Raw genomic sequence first — 22,066 nt, forward strand, 5'->3', positions numbered from 1 at the left:
ACTGGAAGTGAGAGAGAAAGCGCACGCTAAAAGTTGACAGAGACAAATTGCAATAATAGGCCTCAAAATATCTCAGGGGAAGGTACTTTAAATTTTGTGTGTGTGTGTGTGTATGTGTGTGTGTGTTACTGGGGATGAGCTTGGGGCACTTGGCCATTAGAGGGTTTGTGTGTGTGTGTGTGTGTGTGTGTGTGTGTGTTACTGGGGATGAGCTCGGGGCACTTGGCCATTAGAGGGTGTGTGTGTGTGTGTGAGTGTGTGTGTGTTACTGGGGATCTTAAGTCAGGACCTTATACTTGGCCATTAGAGGGTGTGTGTGTGTGTGTGTGTGTGTGTGTGTGTGTGTGTGTGTGTGTGCAAGTACTGGGGATCTTAAGTCAGGACTTTATACTTGCTTGGCAAGTGTTCTATTTGAGCAACACCCCCAGTCCAAAGTAGCTCTTATTATATGGGCCTTTGGTATCAATTAGACAAAACTTTTTTTTTGGGGGGGGGGGTTGTCTGGCTTGAACTCTGGGCCTGGGTGCTGTCCCTGAGCTCTTCAGTTCAAGGTTAGTGCTCTACCACTTGAGTCACAGTACCACTTCTGGCTTTCTGGTGGTTAACTGGAGTCTCACAGGGCCTTTTCTACATGGGCTGGCTTTGAACTGCTATCTTCAGATCTGACTTTTTTTTTTTTAAAGCAAGTTAAAAAAAACCCAAAGTCTTAGAATGTATACCTATGATTATGTAAAGTGGCTATAGGAATAACTTAAAAGCCTTTAAATCTTTAAGACTAAAAAAAAAAGCTTATTAGTTGCCTGACAGGAAAACAACAACAGCGAAAACCTCTTCCTTCTAAATTTGGGGAAAGTGATGAGGCAGTGACTCTGGTAAAGGCAGAGAATTCCTGGCTGGTAATACCTACATTGTTAGGATCAGGCAAAAGGAGAAATTTCCTGGAGGACAAGTGGAAAATGAAGCTGCCAGGTGTACAGGCAGGCAACAAGCAGCCATGCCTGGGTGAGCCGTGAGAGTAACACCTGAAGATGACACCTGGTGATACCTTTGTGGGTTAAACAGTGACACCTGAGAGTGACAGTGTGCCATCTGAGTTAGCAAGTGTTCTTAAATGTTTATGAGAGTAACTGTGTCAGATATCTATAATTTATATCAATTTTCCATAGGTATCTCAGCTGTCTTTCTGCCTGTACAATACCACAAGGATTGCAGACCCAGAGAGTATCAAAGGCAATAAAAAAAAAAACCCTTCCAATGATGAATAAATTTCTCTGTTCATTTCTTAGGAATAGCAAACTTTTCCAGGAGGAAGCAGCTGCTCAATGCAGACTGCCCATTAAGCAGAGTTGTGGAGCTAGGGATGTGGCTCAGTTGCAGAACTTTTATCTAGCATGTGCAAGGACCTGTGTTTGACACCCAGTACTGAAAGGGAAACAAAACAAAAAAGGCACAGTGTGGTCCTGTGGTCCTGAGCCAAGGGAAAGGGATTTTCTCACAGTGTTTGCACTTTTCTCACTGAATAGGTCTAGAGACAATGGAAAGAGGAAGACTAGACACACCTGACACTCACGGCCACATGAAGAAAGGTTGCTATAGCTTAATAACGCTCCCAGCCTCAGGGGAGACCAGCATATCCCACACACCCTTCCATGACTTTGTCATCACTAGAAAAGGGCCCTGAGCTGACCTAAAATGGCTACATTCAGATACTGTCCTCTGAGTTTAGATCTCAAATATGAAGTTTCAGTCTTCAGCAATAAGTAAACCTTACCTATTTGTCCCAGGAAAAGAAATTATTTAAAAAGCTGCATACCAGTACCTTGCCATTTCATAACCCAAGACTTAACTCTTCTTTCTCTTTTTTTAGACATAGGCTCACTATGTGGCCCAAGCTAGCTTTGATCTTCTGATCTTTCTGCCTTAGCTTTTCTTGGGCTAGGATTATAGGATTGCATCACCACACAAGTCTTAACTATCAGTTTTGAAAAGATAATGACAACATTTTGCACAAAGACTATTTGAGGTTAAACAACAGCCCTCCAAATACCCAATTTTAGATAAATACTAATAGAAGATATTGCCAGAAACATAATAACTCAGTGAATGTCTTAATTTCTTGAGAAGAAAAATCCATCTAATGATATAGCATAGGGAATGTAATACAGTGAAAAGGGTATAAATCTCAGCTGGAATCTGTCAGCCATTAGCCATCTGAGTCTCAGATATCAGTTTTAATCTGTTTTCCATCTGGAAGATGAAGTTTACAATCTTTGCCTTATTTAATGATGATTCAATGACATGGTATTTACAAAAATCTCTAGCTAAGTGTTTGGTTAGTGTCAGTGAACATTTACAATTATTATTAGAGTAAATGAGAAGGCGGGCAAGAAAGACAGAGTAGAATCAGCTAGAGAAGCTTAAACTTTGCTGTTCTTTGCAGGCATTTCTACTTTGCCCAACACTACTGTCATTCCTGGTCCTTTGAGCTTGGTCAGAGGCTCAGACACTTCTCTCTTGAAGGCTGTGCTTGAAACCTGTACTATGAGAAAGGTTTGTCAAGTTTTTGGCCAGTCCTCATCTTTTCTCTATTACTTGAGTTTCAAGATGGACTATGATGGCTACATATAAGAATCACCTGGGGAGTTTCTAAAAGAATGTTCACCCTCATATGTGGGATGTAAAATGACACAGATGCTTTGGGAAACAGTATGGCAGTTCTTCCAAATATATGACCCAACAATTCCACTTCTAGGCATACACCCAAGAAAACGGAAAATATATCGCCACATAAACTTTTATACTCGATGTTCACAGCACCATTATTCATAGTGACCAAGAATAGAAACAACTCAAATGTCTACCAGATAAATGTGGTACATCCATACAATGAGACATAAATCAGCCATAAAACGGAACTTCCATAAAAGGAAATGCTAATGCCTGGTACTGCATAGAGGAACCTTGAAAACTGCTAAGCAAAAGAACTCAAGAGACAAAAAAGTTATATACTTTGTTCTGCTTATGATATACCAAAATAGGAAAATTCATTTAGAAAGATATCAGTGGTTGCCAGATATTTTGCAAGTGAAATAGAGTGACTACTAACGAGTATAGGGTTTCCTATAGGGATGATAAAAACTGAGATTAATGGCAGTGGTTATACAATTTTATGAATATATTTTTAAAATTATTGAACTTTAGACTTTAAGAGGCTGGATATTGTAGTGCATGTGTATAATCTTAGCACTTGGGAGGTTGAAGCAGTATGGTTGTAAGTTTGAGGCCAGCCTAAGCTGTAATGCCTTGTCTCAAAATTAAAAAAAAAAAATTAAAAAGGTGACTGTTATGATATGTGAAGCATATCTTTTCTTTTCTTTTTTTTTTTTTGCCATTCCTGGGGCTTGAACTCAGGGCCTGGGCACTGTCCCTGGCTTTTTTTTTGCTCAAGGCTAGCACTCTACCACTTGAGCCACAGCACCCCTTTTGGCTTTTGTCTATATATGTGGTACTAAGGAATCAAACCCAGGGCTTCATGTATATGAGGCGAGCACTCTACCACTAGGTCATATTCCCAGCCCTTGTGAAGTGTATCTTAACAAGAAAATTATATTTCAATACCCACTTATATACTTTAAAAGGTGACGTTTATGGTATATGAACTATATTTCAATTTTAAAATAATTATAATACCCATACCTAGGGCTTCCATTGAGATTTTTTTTTTAATTTTTTTTTATGCCAGTACTGGGACTTGAACTCAAGGCCTGACTGTCCCTTAGCTTTTTCTACTCAAGACATATGCTCTTCTGCTTGAGCCACACCTCCACTTCCTGCAATGTTCTATTTTTTCTTTTCTTTTCTCATCTGTGAGGCTTGAACTTAGGGCCTGGGTGCTGTCCCTGAGCCTCTCTGTACTCAAGGCAATTGAGCCATACATAGAATTACTTGGGGTTTTTGAGTGGTGGAGATAAAAGTCTCAAAGAGACTTTTCTGCCTGGGCTGGCTTCAAACCAGTATCCTCAGATCAGTCTCCTGAGTAGTTAGGATTACAGGCGTGAGCCATTAGTGCCCAACTAATGTTTTATTTCTTGATCTGGGTATTTGATTTCAAGGTTACTGTTTCTTTATACTATACATATTTAGGTTACATGCATTTTTCTGAATACTGCTATTTTTTACAATAAAAAGAATTAGATAAGTTCTGGAGAAGAAAAAATGCTTATAGTTTAATGTAAAGCCAGGGTTATGAGGGATGTAGCTCAATGGTAGAGCACTTGCCTAGCATGTGCAAGACACTGGGTATGATCTACAATAACCCCCCCCCCCACACACAAGTGCACACATACAATTCAGGGTTGAAGAGTGTTCAAGGAAGGTTCACCAATATGTATTTTTACAAAAGTTAATAAATGCCCAGATTACCACCTACACACAAAAAAATAAAATAAAATGAAACTGAACTATGAACAATAGGTATTTCAGGAGGAGAATATGTGTGCAGTATTGAGGATAGTATGTTAGAAAGCACTGTATTTTCTACCTTTTTATATATTCCAGTAGTGTTAAGATTTCATAATGAGCAAATATTACTTTTATTGTCATAAAATAAGTTCTAATAACAGATGGTTTTTAAATTCCTTTGGAAACATACACAAAATTACTAATAAAACCAGTTTCCTCAGACAAGGGGCATGGAGGGAATTTCTATTACACCCTTTGAATTTTGAGCCCATGTGAAAATGTTACTTATTTAAATCTTTTAATTAAGAACATTTATACCCTAGAGCCCAGTGCCACAGAAAAAAATAGTAGCAGCCTTTAAAACTTGGGCTAAGTTTTAGCTGCCCTCTCATGCCCTACTTGCACTCTATCTACCCTGTGGAGAAATAAGCTCTGTTCTCAAGAGCAGAGACTGGTGTTTCCCAAATGGAAAGTGGTCTGCTTGTCACACGCTTTGTCTACATCTGAGGCCATCATACTTCCTAGGTAACAAAATGAGTTCCTTCCCTGAACTTAGACTCCATCAGGGTGTCATGAAGAGGGAAGAAACAATTACCTCTAAGAGGAACTCCACACTGTCCACCTGGAGCTCCTGAAGTCCCACTATCTGTACCACATGCTTGCTATCTTCTCTGGCGAAGAGCCTGCAGATGCAAAAATATGGTGTAACAGTACTGCAGTAACAAACCTAGTCCTTGCCTCCTGAAACCATTCCACAAACCATTCCACTGGTTTGCCATCTGGATAGGATGAATAGCCTTCCCCTCTCTAATCCTATCTCCCTGGATTCATTGTTAGACTTCAGGTGATGGTCTTTGATTTTTGTAAACAAAATTAGAACAGCCCATGCCAATTAGTGGATAGCATACTCCTGCCTACTGTGATTGGCTCAGAAAGATCTCTGCTATCCAACCAAAAAAGGTTCTGGTTTCTGCTTGTTTTTCTCTGTAAAGAGAAAGCATGTGGTCTGTGGTCCTGGGAGCGGTGGCAGCCATTTTGTATCTACAAAGAGAACTAGCTTCAGGAAGCTAACACCTTACCAGTAGAGAGATATAAAGAAATTGGGTGTCTATAACATCTCTGAGCCACTGGAGTAAACTAACCCTGAAGCTTGACTGCCCTCTAGGCTTTCCGGTTACTTGAGTCAATGATTTTCTTAATTGTAAGTGCCAGTGTTACTGGGGCTATCTTATTTGCAACTGAAGGAGTCTCATCTCTTTTCTTTTCTTTTCTTTTTCTGAGACAACATCTTGCTCTAAAGCCCAGGCTAGCCTCAAACTTGTGATTCTCCTACCTCAGACTCCCAAGTGCTAGGATTACAGGTGTGAACCACCATGCCCAGCTCTGGTACATCTTTTCTTTTTTTTTTTTTTGCCAGTCCTGGGCCTTGGACTCAGGGCCTGAGCACTGTCCCTGGCTTCTTTTTGCTCAAGGCTAGCACTCTGCCACTTGAGTCACAGCGCCACTTCTGGCCATTTTCTGTATATGTGGTGCTGGGGAATCGAACCCAGGGCTTCAAATACGAGGCAAGCGCTCTTGCCACTAGGCCATATCCCCAGCCCCGCTCTGGTACATCTTCTAGAGGTGCAAGGAAAAACTTGTGCTAAGCAAGAACATGAAGCCCTGAGTTCAAGCCCCAGTTCTGATATCCTCAAAAATAATCAGACTTAGCAAATGCATTTTGTTAAAGTCCCATTATTATTATTATTATTTTTTTTTGGCCAGTCCTGGGCCTTGGACTCAGGGCCTGAGCACTGTCCCTGGCTTCTTCCCGCTCAAGGCTAGCACTCTGCCACTTGAGCCACAGCGCCGCTTCTGGCCGTTTTCTGTATATGTGGTGCTGGGGAATCGAACCTAGGGCCTCGTGTATCCGAGGCAGGCACTCTTGCCACTAGGCTATATCCCCAGCCCAAAGTCCCATTATTATAGAAGATATCTTATTAAAATTGTAAGAGCAAACATAGGAAAGGGCATGCACCATCAGTAAGCCAGAATATGTAGAAGTCTAGGAAAGGTCAGAAACAAACAACAAAAAATTGCATCAGGTAATTGATCAGAGATATTTTTTGAAAAAACAACAAAGTCACCCCCACAGCCTAAGACACTTGCAGAGTGTCAATCTTCATTGTGATTCTGAGAAAAGCTTGGAACTCAGGAGTTAGTGATTATTCATCCCTCTGGCTACAACTAAAAAATGCAAACATATAGCTTGATCATTTAGGTAGTCCACTAATGAACTTCATCTACAAACACAGAGAGAGAACCAGAGCGAGAGAAACAATAGTGGCTCTTACAATTTCATGCCAATGGTTCCTTAAAGGAAATGGGCATTAAGACCAGAAAGAGCTTTTTTTAAAAAATTGTTTTCGTTTTGTTTTGAGATAGGATCTTGAAATGTAGCCTAGGCTAGATTGAAAGCCTGTGTAGTCCAGGGTGGCATTGAACTCAAGATCATTCTGCCTCAGATTTCTGAGTGCTGGGGTTAGAAGCATGTACTACTGTGCAAGGATTTTTAACATTATAAAATCTTCCTTTCAATGGACTAGTCCACAGGATGCCATAAGCCCACTTGCTAGCTTCTTCAATTATGCTGTACAATATCTTAGTGCCCCTCTATGACGATGCCTGCCATATCATGGTGTCCCTACTGAATTGGAACTGTTCGCCTACCCCATTCCACTGCTTGCCTGGAACATACAGAACTTGAACATCAGTGCTATGGAGGTCTAAACACCTTGAGGGGGTGAGTAAGGGCATTTTCCTAGCCTTTGGTCATGCTCACTACTTCCCCACATGCCTCAGGTCTGGGTCAAAGTGTCAGGACAATCTTTTCCATCTCTTTTTCAACCTCCCCTGCTCCCTCCCCCAACTCCTATTCTTCAGTTAATTGATCCCTTGACAACTTTGTGATGTTTACTGTTTCAAACTCATAAAACTTTATACCAAAAACATACATAATAGGGCTGGACACTGGTGGCTCACACTTGTAATCCTAGCTACTCAGGAGGCTGAGATCTGAGGATTGCAAAGCCAGCCCAGGCAGGAAAGTCTGTGAGACTCTTAACCATCAAAAAGCCAGAAATGGAGCCTTAAGCAAAAAGTCACAGGGACAGTGTCCAACCAAGCCTTGAGTTCAAGCCCCAGGACCAGTGCGCGCTCGCACATACACACACACATTTAAAAGAAGAGTTACTGCATACATTTCTAAATGACTGTATTATGTTCTATGTGCAATAGTTTATGCCTAATAACAATTACAAGTCTAATATGAAGAAAAATGACTTTTTTTTTTTTTACCAATTTAAGGAAACGATCATTATGTTTATGCTAATATTATTAAAAGGGAAAAGAAGAAAAGTAGGAAACTTTATGGTTCTTCCAGTATACTTAATCAAAAGAATAAGAAATTTAAATACATGTGACTTCCTTAAATTATGATTCTTCATAGAAAAAAGGGTAAGTTCTCTGATAGACATTAGGATATTTTCCATTTAAAGTATTAATAGGAGGCTAATTTACTTTTTTTCTCTAGTTGAAATGGCTACAAGCATTCGATGCAGGAGACTCTCATTTCACAAAAGGGCCCTAATGCACCAAAGCCCATGTGACTGAAGTGATTCTGTGGAGTTCTGGAACAACAGTGAGCAGATTTACAGTTTCCCATTCATATCCACTACCTTTTTCTTCTATTTAGGAGGTCATAAAGCTGTCCACAGTAAATTTCATAGAAGCTGATCCATACGAAGAGGGGTCTTGGCTGAGATACTTCCAGTTGTGTGAATATATCTTTGGCAGCCAGAGCATACAGTCCAGGGTTCTGCTGAGTTCCTATCATGGTATAGGTCTTTCCAGCACCTGTTTGTCCATATGCAAAGCAAGTAGCATTGCCTCTGAGAAAAGAATAACATGAATCACATATGCATATTTAAAGTACTAATTTACATACTGATGGGGGGGGACTGGGGAGTCGTACTACAATTTGAACTTAATCTTGCACTTACCAGGGAAGTGCTCTACCACAGAATCAAAGCCTTCAGGCTTTTTTTTGGTCCTCATTATTTTTGAGATCAGGTCTCATTTTCTGTCTGAGCTCAAACCTGGGCCTTGATTCTCCTATTTTTCACTTTCCATTGTACCTGGGATGATAGGTGCCCAACTTCTTCCACTGAGATGGAGTCTCATGAACTTTTCTTCCTGGACTGGCCTGGAGCCAGCATAAAACAAGGAGTCTTTGTCTAGCAAATGCAAGGCCCTAAGTTCAAACATCAGCATTCTCCCATCCCCCTCAAAAGACAACTGGTTCAACAAGAATTTACCAAGTTCCCACCCCATACTAGTTGCTTTAACAAATCCTAGAGAAGATTTAACCTCAATCTGGAGAGATAAATTTGGTAAAAGAAGTAATAAAGAATTTAAACAAATACAGTAATCAAATATCATATGATAAATAGGATGATAGTGACTACTCACAGGAAAAGCAAGTTTATATGAAAGTAAAATCAATGTAAGCAAAGCATTGGAAGAAAGACTTATAAGAATAAGGTACTGGGTCAGGCCTTGAAGGGAGAAGCTAAGCAGGCACAGAGCCTCAAGCAGCGGCAATACCAGCATAGTAAATTTGGTGCAGCAGGCATGCCAAGTCCTGAGTGAAAAAAACTTACATTTTAGCCAGGTGCCTGTAATTCTAGCTACTAATGAGGCTGAGATATGAGGATTCAGGTTTGAGGCCAGCTGGGGCAGGAAAGTCTGTAAGTCCAATCTCCAAATAACCACAAAAAAAGCTGCAAGTGGAGCTGTGGCTCAAGTGGTAGAGCACTAGTGTTGAGCAAAAGAAGCTGAGGGACAGAGCCCAGGCCCGGAGTTCAAGCCTCAGGACCAGCATGTCTCTGTCTCTCTCTGTCTCTGTCTCTCTCTCACACACGGAATAAATAAACAAAATAAAACAGTTCTTTTCTCTCCTTTGCTATTACCTAACTACATGCATGGCCTAAGGAAAGAAGTCATTCTACTTCTGTCTGGGCCTAGATTTTTTTGTTGTTGTTTTTTGAGAGGAGGATGGTGGGCTGGGGTGGGAAAGACAGAAGACTCTCTATATAGCCCAGGCTGGCCTCAAACTCATGACCCTCCACCTCCTGACTGCTGAGATTTATTAAGTGTTTGTTACCACACCTGGTCTGGATTTTCACTTCTGTCAGTAAAGTAAGAAGTTACTTTCTTTCCTGATGTCCTATGATTCTAAGTGACAGTAACTATTCTTTTTGTTTTAATTAAATTTTATTGACAAGGTGATGTACAGAGGGAGTACAGTTACATAATAAGCTAGTGAGTACATTTCTTGTCTTATTTGTTACACCCTCCTTCATTTTTCTTTCCCTTCCCTAGTTCAGATAAGCATATATATACAATATCCAGTGCATGTCAGTATGTGTGCACACACCCTATATGTGTGATGAACTTTATACAGACGTGGTACAGAAGGAGCAGGAGACTAAAGTGTCAATCACAGTTTAAGAGGAGAGCATAAATGTTGTGAGTTTAAGCACCACTACCATAACAGAAAAAGGGAAAATATTCATACAAATTTATTCACAATATACCCAAACTGGAAACCATCCAAATGTCTGTCAAATAGAATAAACAAATTGTAGTAGGAGGTAATTTTTTTCTTCAGCAATAAAAATTATATATACAAAAATATGTACTAATATAAAAATTATGTTAAAAGAAACCAGGCGTAAATGAATGTGTTATAACAACTCTATTTCTACAACATTTTAGAATAGGCAAAACTTATTGACTATAACAAGTCAGTGGGTTGCATTAAAACCATGAGGTAGAATAGAGACTTAACTAAAAGGGAACACAAGACATTTTCTGGATTTATTCTATGTCTTATTCAATATAAGTCACTTGTATACACATGACTCTCAAAGTTCATCAAACCTAAATACTATATTTGTGTCTTACTGTATGTAAATAATCCCTCTACTTTTAAGAAAATTACAAAAAAGAAAAAGGGTTAAGGCTGGAATGTAGCTCAATGGTAGGAGAACTTGACTTAGTATGTGTAGTAGTAGTTTAGGCCCTAGGTTCAATATCCAGCAACACTAAGTAATGGAAGGAAGGGAGGAAGGGAGGGAGGGAGGGAGGGAGGGAGGGAGGGAAGGGAGGGAGGGAGGGAAGGGAAGGGAGGAAGGAAGGAAGGAAGGAAGGAAAGGAAGGAAGGAAGGAAGGAAAGAAGGAAGGAAAGAAAGAAAGAGAAAAGTCAAAAATTCTTTGGAATCAGCAACTCTAGCAGGTTGTTTCTCATTTTCTTTTCTTTTCTTTTTTTGTTTTTTGCCAGTCCTGGGGCTTGAACTCAGGTCCTGGGCACTGTCCCTGAGCTTCTTTTGCTCAAAGACAACATTTGACCACTTGAGCCACAGTGCCACTTAGGGCTGGTTTTTGGTACTGAGGAATTGAACCCAGGGCTTCATGCACCACTAAGCCATATTCCTAGCTCTCATTTTCTTCTGGTACATGCTACATTTTATCAATTAATTAATTAATTATTATTATTGCCAGTCCTGGGGTTTGGAGTCAAGGCCTGAGCACTGTCCCTGGCTTCTTTTTGCTCAAGGCTAGTACTCTACCACTTGAGCCACAGTACCACTTCTGGCTTTTTCTGTTTATGTGGTGCTAAGGAATCGAACCCAGGACTTAATGCATGATACATTTTAAATGTACTAGTTTTTCTGTCCCGTTTAATATTTATTAAGCATGGATAATTATTTCCAAGAATATATCTATGAAAAATGAATAAGTGCCGGGTGCTAGTGGCTCACACCTGTAATCCTAGCTACTCAAAAGGCTGATATCTGAGGATTGAGGTTTGAAGCTAGCCCAGGCAGGAAAGTCTATGAGACTCTTACATCCAATAAACTCAGTAAAAGCCGGAAATGGAGCTGTGGCTCAAGTGGAAGAGTGCTAGTCTTGAGCACTGAGAGGCTGGACAGAGTCCAGGAGGCCCTGAGTTCAAGCCCCAGGACCAGAAAAAAAAAAAAGTGACATTCACTTATGTATCCTAATGAAAATATTGTAGCCAGAATACATAATTCCTATCATCAGACTTCAGGCTACTACAGCCATTTAACCTTGGGATTTTGAAGACTTTGATAAATTTTGACAGCTTATACTTTGCAAATAAAGAAAGTGTCGGGGCTGGGGATGTGGCCTAGTGGCAAGAGCGCTTGCCTCGTATACTTGAAGCCCTGGGTTCGATTCCCCAGCACCACATATACAGAAAATGGCCAGAAGTGGCGCTGTGACTCAAGTGGCAGAGTGCTAGCCTTGAGCAAGAAGAAGCCAGGGACAGTGCTCAGGCCCTGAGTCCAAGGCCCAGGACTGGCAAAAAAAAAAAAAAAAAAAAAGAAAGTGTCATCAGTGTCAAAGGAAATTTTGATATAATTTGTGTGTGTGTGTGTGTGTGTGTGTGTGTGTGTGCTGGTAATAGGGCTTGTACTCAGGGCCTGGGCTACTCAAAGCTAGTGATCTACCACTTGAACCACAGCTCAACTTCTGGCTTTTTCGCTAGTTAATTGGAGATGAAGAGTCATGGATTTTTCTGCCCATGCTGACTTTGAACCATGATTCTAAGATCTCAGCCACCTGAGTAGCAAGGATTACAGGTGTGAGTCACTGGCGCCTAGCTGCTATAAATATTTGAATGTTTGCCAACACCTATAAATTGAGACTGCATCTTTTCAGAGTGTAATTTAAATTTGTTAGATCAAAACACAAATGTTTAACTCAGAATAGGGAAAAAAGGATAATAAAAGAATATGATTCATAGAAAATAAAAAGGCAAGAGAAGCAAATAATTTTTCTCACCCACTGAAAATATGCTGAATGAGTGGATATGTAGTCTTCATGTACACATCCTGATTGGTGCAAGCCTCACCAAAGACTTCATCAAAATAAAAAACATGCTGAAAAATAAATATGATTTTTATAGAGATTCCTTTCAGATTTTCTTCACCACTGTTCTAGTTAACACAAGATAAAATCTTAAACACATTTCTAAATAACAGTAACTATAATTCAGAAAAGTAACCAGTAACTATTAAACGATAGGGTTTTTGTTTACTTGAGATCTTTAGAGCCATGTTATTAAAATGTATACCATTTTTGCTCATTGGGTGCATGTATATGCTGGTCCTAGGGCTTGGGTGCTGTCCCTAGGCTTTTTTGCTCATGGCTAGCCCTCTACCACTTGAGCCACAGCAAGCTATCACCTATGGAATGGAATTCCTTCTTTAGATTTCCCCCAGATTTTCAAGCATATTAGCCTTACCGGGTCTACAAGTGTAGGCCTTACAGAATTCAGTTCCTCTTGCAGACCTGGGGAGGATTCGCTCACCGTGTGTGTGTGTGTGTGTGTGTGTGTGTGTACACGTACGTACAAATATGGGAGTTTGAACTCAAGAACTAATGCTTATCAGGCAACACTTTACTACCTAAACCATGCCTCCAACTCTCTTTGATTTTATTTGTTTTTTAGATTCAGACTTAAATTTTTGCCTGGGCAGCCTTGAACAGGACAGTGATCCTACTGCCTTCACCTCCTCAGTATATAGGATTACAGGCATGCACACCATACCTGGCATTCTGTTAAGATAAGACATTGTTAACTTTCTGCCTGAGATGGTCTCAGACCAAGTCCTCCTCCTCTTTTTTTCAATTAGCTGGGATTACAAGTATGAGCCGTGATCACGCTTAGCTAGATGTGACTAACAATTGTACTCATCAATTTACTTCCCTTAAGAAAGAGCAAAAATCACCAGGCACTGGTGGCTCTCGCCTGTAATAATGTATTCAGGAGGTTAGATCTTAAGGATCAAGGTTTGAAGCCAGCCAGAAGTCTATGAAACTCTTATCTCTAATTACCATGAAAAAGCCAGTTTCATAAACATTTATTGTCCAGCTGGTAAAATGTATATTGCACTAGGTACTTGAGGGGCCCAATCACCAGTATATAAATGACTGTAAGATAAAATTTAATTCAATGGGAAAAACATACTCCTTATGATTGGGAGAAAGAGTTTACTGAGCCTCACCATGAGGGAAGAAGAGGAATTTAAGAGGTGGGGAAGGGAGGGAGAGGTGGAAGGAGGGAGGGAGGAAGAAGGCACAGGTAATGTATGAATGAAGAGTCAAAGCAGGAGGAATTAACTGTTTAATATTTGAGGAAGAGCAGGAATTAATGTGGTTCAAATACAGGATTTGGTTAGTTGACAGTGAGACACAGGTTATAATAACGAGTTAGGACTATGTCACAGAAGTCTTGGGACATCAGCCTTTAGAGAGTTGATAGAAATCTCACATCTAATTCATAAAGAGTGGAGACAGTAAAGAACTTTGCTAAGGAGAATAATAATCTGAGCCACTTCACTAGAAGATTAATCTGACCTCACAATGTGAATGGATGGGCAACAGGGACACTAGTAATTCAATGTTAAGGTAAAAGAAGAGTCTCAATTAGGTAAAGACAATTGAAATATGGAGGTGAAAAATTTGGCAACTGACTAGATGTGAGAGAAGAAAGGTTCCAAGGTGACTTTCAAATAAGAAATCATGACTATCTGAAAAAAGATAGAAGGTCCATTACATCTGGGTCTAGAAAGCATTAATTCAACAGCTATAATTATTTACATAAGTTAGAGGCTTATCATATTGGTAACCCAACTATATTCTAATAATTTCAAGCCTGATAGGGCTGGAGGCATGACTGTAGCATAATTAACAGTCCATAATACAAGGAGTAAGTGATAAGGTCCTATCTTCTGTCATACTTGGGACCTGCTCTAAATATCTAGTTAATGGACAGATCTACAAAATGAGACTTCAGCCAATTTATTATGGGTTTATCTACTCCAGGCTCATCTGTGTTTTGTGTACCATTACACTACATTAGGATGGAAATTTGTTAGGTCATCTGAGAAGAAACTGGGACCACAAAGCTAAGATGATCAGGTAGAGATAGTCTCTGAAAGTTAGGAGGTGAGAGAATAATAAATCTGTGCAGAATGATAAAAAGATGTAAACTGTTAGTGCTATAAAAATTTGATTATGGGGCTGGGAATATGGCCTAGTGGCAAGAGTGCTTGCTTCATATACATGAAGCCCTGGGTTCAATTCCCCAGCACCACATATATAGGAAACGGCCAGAAGTGGCGCTGTGGCTCAAGTGGCAGAGGGCTAGCCTTGAGCAAAAGAAGCCAGGGGCAGTGCTCAGGCCCTGAGTCCAAGGCCCAGGACTGGCCAAAAAGAAATGTGATTACGTTACTTAAAATGTAATGACTATTGAAGCTGAAATACAGATACATGAAGATTCATTATATGATTAGGCTTTAAAAGGTCAATAAGGATTTAAATGTATTGGAAAATCTAGCTTTAATGGTTATTATTTATATGTAAATAATGTAGTCTCTCATAATGGTCTTTAAGCAATGAGAAAAATTTTGTTTCTTAAATATGTTGATTATTTTTACGATAAATATGTGATCATATTGAGTAACATATTTTTATTGTTAAATATGAAATCAAAAGGAGGCAAAGAGAAGAGGAAGGGAGGGAGCAAAGAGAAAAGAAAGGAGGGATAGAGAGAGGGAGAGACAGGTAGATAGGAGGGTAGAACGCAAGTGTGCACTGACTGGTCTAGCATGCCTGCCCTACTTAAAAAAATAAAAGTTAGGGCTGGGAATGTGGCTTAGTGGTAGAGTGTTTGTCTAGCATGCATGAAACCCTGGGTTCGATTCCTCAGTACCACATAAATAGAAAAAGCCAGTGGCAAGTGGTAGAGTGCTAGCCTTGAGCAAAAGAAGCTTAGGGACAGCACCCAGGCCCCGAGTTAAAGTCTCAGGACTGGCAAAAACCAAACCAAAACAAAATAAAAGTTATACATATATTTGCCACTTCTCAAGAAAATTTAAAAAACAGAAATGAATGCAGAAATATGCATTTTTTGTTTCATTTCACTGAGAATAAGGCAACTTTTTCCTATAAGTGTTCATAAATAAGTTTAGCTCTTGATTAAGCACCCAGTTAAGCACTTATTAGCAGAATTAATATTTTTCTTTTCAATAGGATTTAGATGCTGGCTTTTTTTAGATACATCATATACACTTGACCATATTTTATCATTGAGGTTGCAGTTAACACCTAGTTTAGCCTTGATATGATCAGTTTCATAGTTTCTTATTTTTCAAGTAAAAGTTTTACTGTAAAGATTCATGTTATGATAAGTGCTAATTATAAAATTTCTTTCTTACTGAATTTTATTTTTATATAAGTTTTATCAGATTACAGGAGTACTGACATATGCTTATATATTACCTGTGATACGATACACTTAGAATGAATTGCCTTCAAGAATGAAATGGGATTAAAGGAACACTTTTTTTTCTTTATTGTCTAAGTGAAGTACAGAGGGGTTATAGTTTCATATGTAAGGCAGTGAGTACATTTCACTTTTTTTGTGTGCCAGCCCCAGGGCTTGGACTCTGGGGCTGAGCACTGTCCCTGGCTTCTTTTACTCAAGGCTAGAAGTCTACCACTTGAGCCACAGCGCCACTTCTGGGTTTTTCTGTTTATGTGGTGCTGAGGAATCGAACCCAGGGCTTCATCATGCTAGGCAAGCACTCTACCACTAAGCCACATTCCCAGCCTAAGGAACACTTTTACTTCACATCCTTTTGTACCATTTGACTGCGAATATGGCCTAGTGGTAAAGTGCTCGCCTCGTGTACATGAAGCCCTGGGTTTGATTCCTCAGCACTGCATATATAGAAAAAGCCAGAAGTGGTGCTGTAGCTCAAGTGGCAGAGTGCTAGACTTGAGCACAAGGAAGCTAGGGACAGTGCTCAGGCCCTGAGTTCAAGCCCCAGGACTGGCAAAAAACAAAACAAGCAAATAAAATAAAATAGATGAATATACATTTTATATAAAATTGCTGAAAATATTAAAAATATGAAAAGAAAAAAACAAAGTCAAATTGTTAATTTTGCTACCCAGTGATAACCTTATTAACTTCTCAGAGTACTGCAGTATAATCTTTTTTTAAAAATTTGTTAGTAAGTTGGAAAGTGAGCTGGGTTTAATGGTTATTATCTATATCCCCAGCTGCTTGCAAGGCAGAGTTCAGAAGGCTTGAGTACAGAGGCCAGCCCTAGCAAAATAGTTGGTGAGGCCTCTATCTTTACCAATAGCTGGGCATGGAAGTTTGTACCTGTTATCCTAGCTATAATGAGAAACACAAAATAGGGCCCAGGAATGTTTCCAGGCAGGAAGCAAGACTCTAAGTCAAAAGTAATAGAGATACAGTGATAAGAGTTACACTTGCCTAACAAAAGTGCAGGCCTAGAAATCAACCTCTAGTATTACTAAAGCAAGCAAGCAAGCAACAACAAACAAATATACTTCTCAGGCAATGAACATGAATTCATTTTCCACTGAACTTAAAATCCACAGGCCTTTTGTTAAAGCAGAAGGAGGAGGAAGAAGAGGAAGAAGGGAAGGAGGAAGGAAGGAAAGAAAGAAGGAGAGATAAGAAAGGATAGAGGAAGAGAGGAAGGGAGGGAGAAACTGAACTGACTCAGGGTGCTGTTCAGTGATAAAGTACTTTCTTAGCTTGTGAGGCTCTGGATTCTAAGTATTGTGGGGGAGAGATTGGACAAAAATAAAGCTTTAGTTTCTTTGTCTTTCACTTATTAATAAAAGTTAACAATTGGGCTGGGGATATAGCCTAGTGGCAAGAGTGCCTGCCTCGGATACACGAGGCCCTAGGTTCGATTCCCCAGCACCACATATACAGAAAACGGCCAGAAGTGGCGCTGTGGCTCAATTGGCAGAGTGCTAGCCTTGAGCGGGAAGAAGCCAGGGACAGTGCTCAGGCCCTGAGTCCAAGGCCCAGGACTGGCCCCCCCCCAAAAAAAAAAAAAAAAAGTTAACAATTACCATATTTACAAAGTAACAAGGTGTTAGAAAAGGCTCCTACCTTTTCAAAAAAAGTCTATGAGATGTAGCTCACTGGCAAAGCATTTGCCTAGTAAATGCAATGTCCTGGGTTTGATTCCCAGTAGCAAAAAAAAAAAAAAAAGACAAGACAAAACACAGTTAAAAAAAACAACTATTGTTTAATCCATGAATAAGTTTAAAAATAAAACCCAAAGAGTCTATAATCAATATTTAGCAGCAAGTTTGCTCTGAAACTGTTTTCTTCTTTTTCTCTAGGGAAGGAAAAAAGAGGAAAAAAAATCCTAACATTTTTATATTATAGCATTGACAGGTAAGGACTTTGACCTATGAAAGCAAAGGTCCAAAGTTCAAATAGCAGAGAAAATGCTGTGGAAACTATGGGTATTCAATAAGTATTGATCGATGTAATGACAAAGAAGTAAGGTTATTGTGTTTGGGGATAATGGAAAAATACAAAGGATAAGATGACGCCTCCTTGAGGGAATTACTGTGACTGAAGCATCATTAAGAAAGTCTTGGGTAGATGGTGATTGGATAGAGCTATTACTATAGCTATAAGTAGCCATGGAACTAGATAGCACTACAACTAATTGGTCATTTAGACCATCTTCAAAATAAATACTTTCCGCTGAAACCTAATAGACTGTGCATTGATCAACAATCAATGAGGCTGTTAAAGTGATTCGGTTGGTTGTACTGTGGTCTAGTAATTTATTGCCTGTACAAAGACATGGTGGATTACTCTGAATGTTTCTGTGAAATCCAATTTTGGTAAACCAAAGGGAAAAAAAGAACAATACAAGTTTGACAGAGGAGAAAAGTTTTAACACTTGGACTGCAGTGTTAGGAATTTATTCCAATAAAGAGTCAGTTGACTAAAGTGAATTGCTAGCTTGCTAGCTACTCGTCACTTTCTTTACCCACCACTGGGTTTTGAGACAAAAGAATGAGAGCATGGTGGAAAGAAGAAATGAGGGGGAGAATGTCTTGGGGAAAGATAAAGAGGGTGAGGAGAAAGAACATATAAATGAATGAAAGAATGGGAATATATAATATAAACATTTTAAGGAGGCAGATTCAGAGTAGCAGAAACTAAATTCCAAAAACTTAACATCTGGTGGATTATCTATCCTCTGTTTTAGGTGATTCATAACTGTTTTTTACAACTTAAGAAGTCTCTATAGCATCATCTCTCCCATTGTGGAGGTTGCTGCTTCCCATGAGATTAAGGTGTTGTTGCAAGAGCACCTACCAGCTTGGAATAAGTTCCTTTCAATACCAGACTCTTCATAATCATTTTAGCAGGAGTGAACATTTTTTAAGTCTGAGCCAGTAGTTTTTTTCCTTAAATCTTTATATGTTAGATGTCAAGATGTATCTCTATATTTACTCATTGTAATCTTACCCTGTACAAAGCAGCCTAATCAGAGCTCAATTTCCATCCATTACATTTAAGGTCAATTACAGGTGAGAATCAACACAAGCAGTTGGAAGGCAATCTGGTGCTTTGGTGCTCAAAAAGTTATTGCTAAACATTAAACTCAAACTCATATTCAAGAGCTAGGCATAGTAATTACGCCTATAATCCCAGCACTCAAGAGGCTAAGGCAGAAAAATGAGTTTAAGGCCAGCCCAGGCTACACAGCCACACCCTGAAAGAACTGAAGAGGACTCAAAGTCAGCAGAGTGAGTTCACAAGTTGAGATGTAGGCAAAAAGGAAGGGCAACTATGTGTCATCACTCTGGGGCACAGGTTCGGCAACTGATTCTGTCTACAACCACTTCTTTGAATTCTTTTTATCCTCCCACCCTCCCCTTTTGCTAAATATGTATAATTATATCGATATAAAGCATGTAAAGTGAATATATGTTATGGAGAAGAATTATGATTTTGTATACCCTCTGCACATTTTTTTACAAAGGCACAACATTTTTAATACAAAGGTATAAATGATTTGATAATGCCACATCAGGAATTAATATAAACACTCAAAACATAGTGGATTTTAGAATATGTATACTACCACTCAAACAAAAAACAGAAAATAGACATACTTGAGAATATTAGGTCCAAACAAAAAGGAAGACATCATACCTGAAGAATATATTGTGTGAGGTCGACTGCTTCTTTCTTCTCATGTACAAGTAGTGTTTCTTTGTCTTCTACAGTAATAATATTAATTTCTCCACGACGAATTTCCCTTATACCCAGAGGGCGTTTTCGAACACAAACTCTGATTTTTTCCATCTCGGTCCAAGAATTCTCTGAGGTGTTCTGTCTGATACATGTTTGTAAGTAGATTTTAAGTTTTAATAATAGAATAAGGTTTTTTAAGCACTCAAGTATCATAACATTGTAGTCTATGCAGAATATAGTTTTTAAATTGCATATCAAAATGTCAGCAATGGGAAAGTTGTTTTATTAGCAATCCAAATTACTTACATCTCCATCCATATATAAGCCCAGCCCTTGCCCTGAAAAATAAAACAAAAAAAAACAGAAACAAACAAAACCTTAAGAGTTACTTTAGATCTACGAGTGGTTTTCTTTCTTTCTTTTTTTGCCAGTCTTGTGGCTTGGACCCAGGGTCCGGGTCACTGTCCCTGAGCTTCATTTTGCTCAAGGCTAGCACTCTACCTCTTGAGCCATAGTGCCACTTCTGGCCTTTTCTGTTTATGTGGTGCTGAGGAATCAAACCCAGGGTTTCGTGCATGCTAGGCAAGCACTCTACCACTAAGCCACATTCCCAGCCCCTAAGACTGATTTTCTAATGATGTGTACTCTTACTATCCCCCACAATTCAGTATGGTTCTCAAAGTCTAATGCAATATGCTCTGAGGCCTTTACAAAATCCGAACTTGCATCTCTTGCTCTCTTTCAATCCAATTACTCTTGGATGTTTATCACTTTTGACCACTAATTGAAGTTCTTTTTTATCCTGCTGTAGCTTTTTTTTTTTTTTTGCCAGTCCTGGGCCTTGGACTTAGGACCTGAGCACTGTCCCTGGCTTCTTTTTGCTCAAGGCTAGCACTCTGCCACTTGAGCCACAGCGCCACTTCTGGCCATTTTCTCTATATATGTGGTGCTGGGGAATTGAACCCAGGGCTTCATGTATATAAGGCAAGCACTTTTGCCACTAGGCCATATTCCCAGCCCCTTACTGTAGATTTCTAATAAACACCTTGAATTAGGTAGTAGGTTTCAAATAAATAAATAAATATTCTACTCCTCCCTTTGTCTTGTTCCATTACTTCCTCTTTTTGCCCCACTGTGGTATACATTTATTCATTTGTTGGAATACAATCACATATTTTTTCCCCCATCTTTTACGGCAGTGCTGGAGTTTGATATCAGAGGTTTGTGCTTGCTAGGCAGGCACTCAACTTGTGCCATGCCTCCAGCCCTTTTTATTTTTCAGACAGGATCTCCGTTTTGCCCAAAGCCAGCCTTGGGCCATGATTCTCCTACCTATTCCTCTCACATAGCTAGAATCAGAGGTTTGTACCACCATGACTGGTTTGGGTTTTTAAAATCTTCTTCTTCTTTTCAAAGTAGGTTGATCCTTGAACCAGGACCTTTGACTCCCAATTAGATGGGATTACAGGCACAAGCCGCTGTGCTAGGACAATTTTATGACTGTAGCTAGTTGCAGTGGCTCAAGCCTGTAATCCTAGCTATTTGGGAGGTAGAGATCAAGGGACTGAAGTTTGAGGCCAGCCAAGGCACAAAGTAGTTTTGAGAGATTTTACCTCAACCATAGGGTATACACTTGTCATCCATTGTACCAGGAAAAGCACAAATAGGAATGATGTAGCCCAGGCCTGCCCAACAAACTGAGACTCTATCTTGAAAACAAGGAATGCAAAAAGGAGCTACAGATGTGACTACTGTGGCAGAACAAACATGAGGCCATGAGTTCAATCCCCAGTAGCATTAAAAAAAAAAAAAAAGAAGACAATTTTATTACTGATCTTGTCCCCTACTTAACCCTTTTTCCTTTTCTAAAACCAATGTGCAATGGGGCTGGGAATGGGGCTTTGTGGTAGTGTTTGCCTAGCATGTATGAAGCCTTCGGTTCGATTCCTGAGTACCAGATAAACGGAAAAAGCTGGAAGTGGTGCTGTGGCTCAAATGGCAGAGTGCTAGCCTTGAACAAAAAGAAGCCAGGGATAGTGCCCAGGCCCTGAGTTCAAGCCCCAGGACTGGGAAATAAATAAAATAAATGTACATTAATTGTTCAAAGGATTTTTTTCAGATACATTCCTTCACTGGCTTTATTAAATTATTAAACCTTATTACAACATTAAAAAAAAACCTTCCTAGGGTAGGGATATAAAATGAATCAGGTTTACTTGCTGAGTCTAATGGTATTTACATATATACATATATAGTAACTGGCCACTTAAACTAGACTAACAAGAAAACTGGGTTCTTGAAAGTGAGTGTTTTTATCAGAATACTTTTGTTCCATGCACCTTAGCCAAGGCCAATTATTCCCTCCTTTACACATTAGAATTTGCTTGACAGCCTCTAAAAAGCTTGTTATAGAAG

At 39.5% G+C, this 22,066-nt stretch overlaps 1 protein-coding gene across 2 annotated transcripts in view; it reads right to left on the bottom strand.

Annotated features, from left to right (window-relative positions):
- Window positions 1-22,066, bottom strand: part of Kif24 (kinesin family member 24) — a 51,240-nt gene that overhangs the window by 10,553 nt on the left and 18,621 nt on the right. For both annotated transcript variants that reach the window (XM_048365037.1, XM_048364949.1), the window contains exons 3-6: window positions 19,610-19,793; window positions 12,370-12,467; window positions 8,178-8,390; window positions 5,057-5,144 (exon numbers count right to left, since the gene is read on the bottom strand). In XM_048365037.1, the coding sequence (XP_048220994.1) occupies window positions 5,057-5,144; window positions 8,178-8,390; window positions 12,370-12,467; window positions 19,610-19,793 (583 nt within the window). The remainder of the gene's footprint in view (window positions 1-5,056; window positions 5,145-8,177; window positions 8,391-12,369; window positions 12,468-19,609; window positions 19,794-22,066) is intronic.

Source organism: Perognathus longimembris, chromosome 1 (genome assembly GCF_023159225.1).
Source record: "Perognathus longimembris pacificus isolate PPM17 chromosome 1, ASM2315922v1, whole genome shotgun sequence".
Taxonomy (NCBI): domain Eukaryota; kingdom Metazoa; phylum Chordata; class Mammalia; order Rodentia; family Heteromyidae; genus Perognathus; species Perognathus longimembris.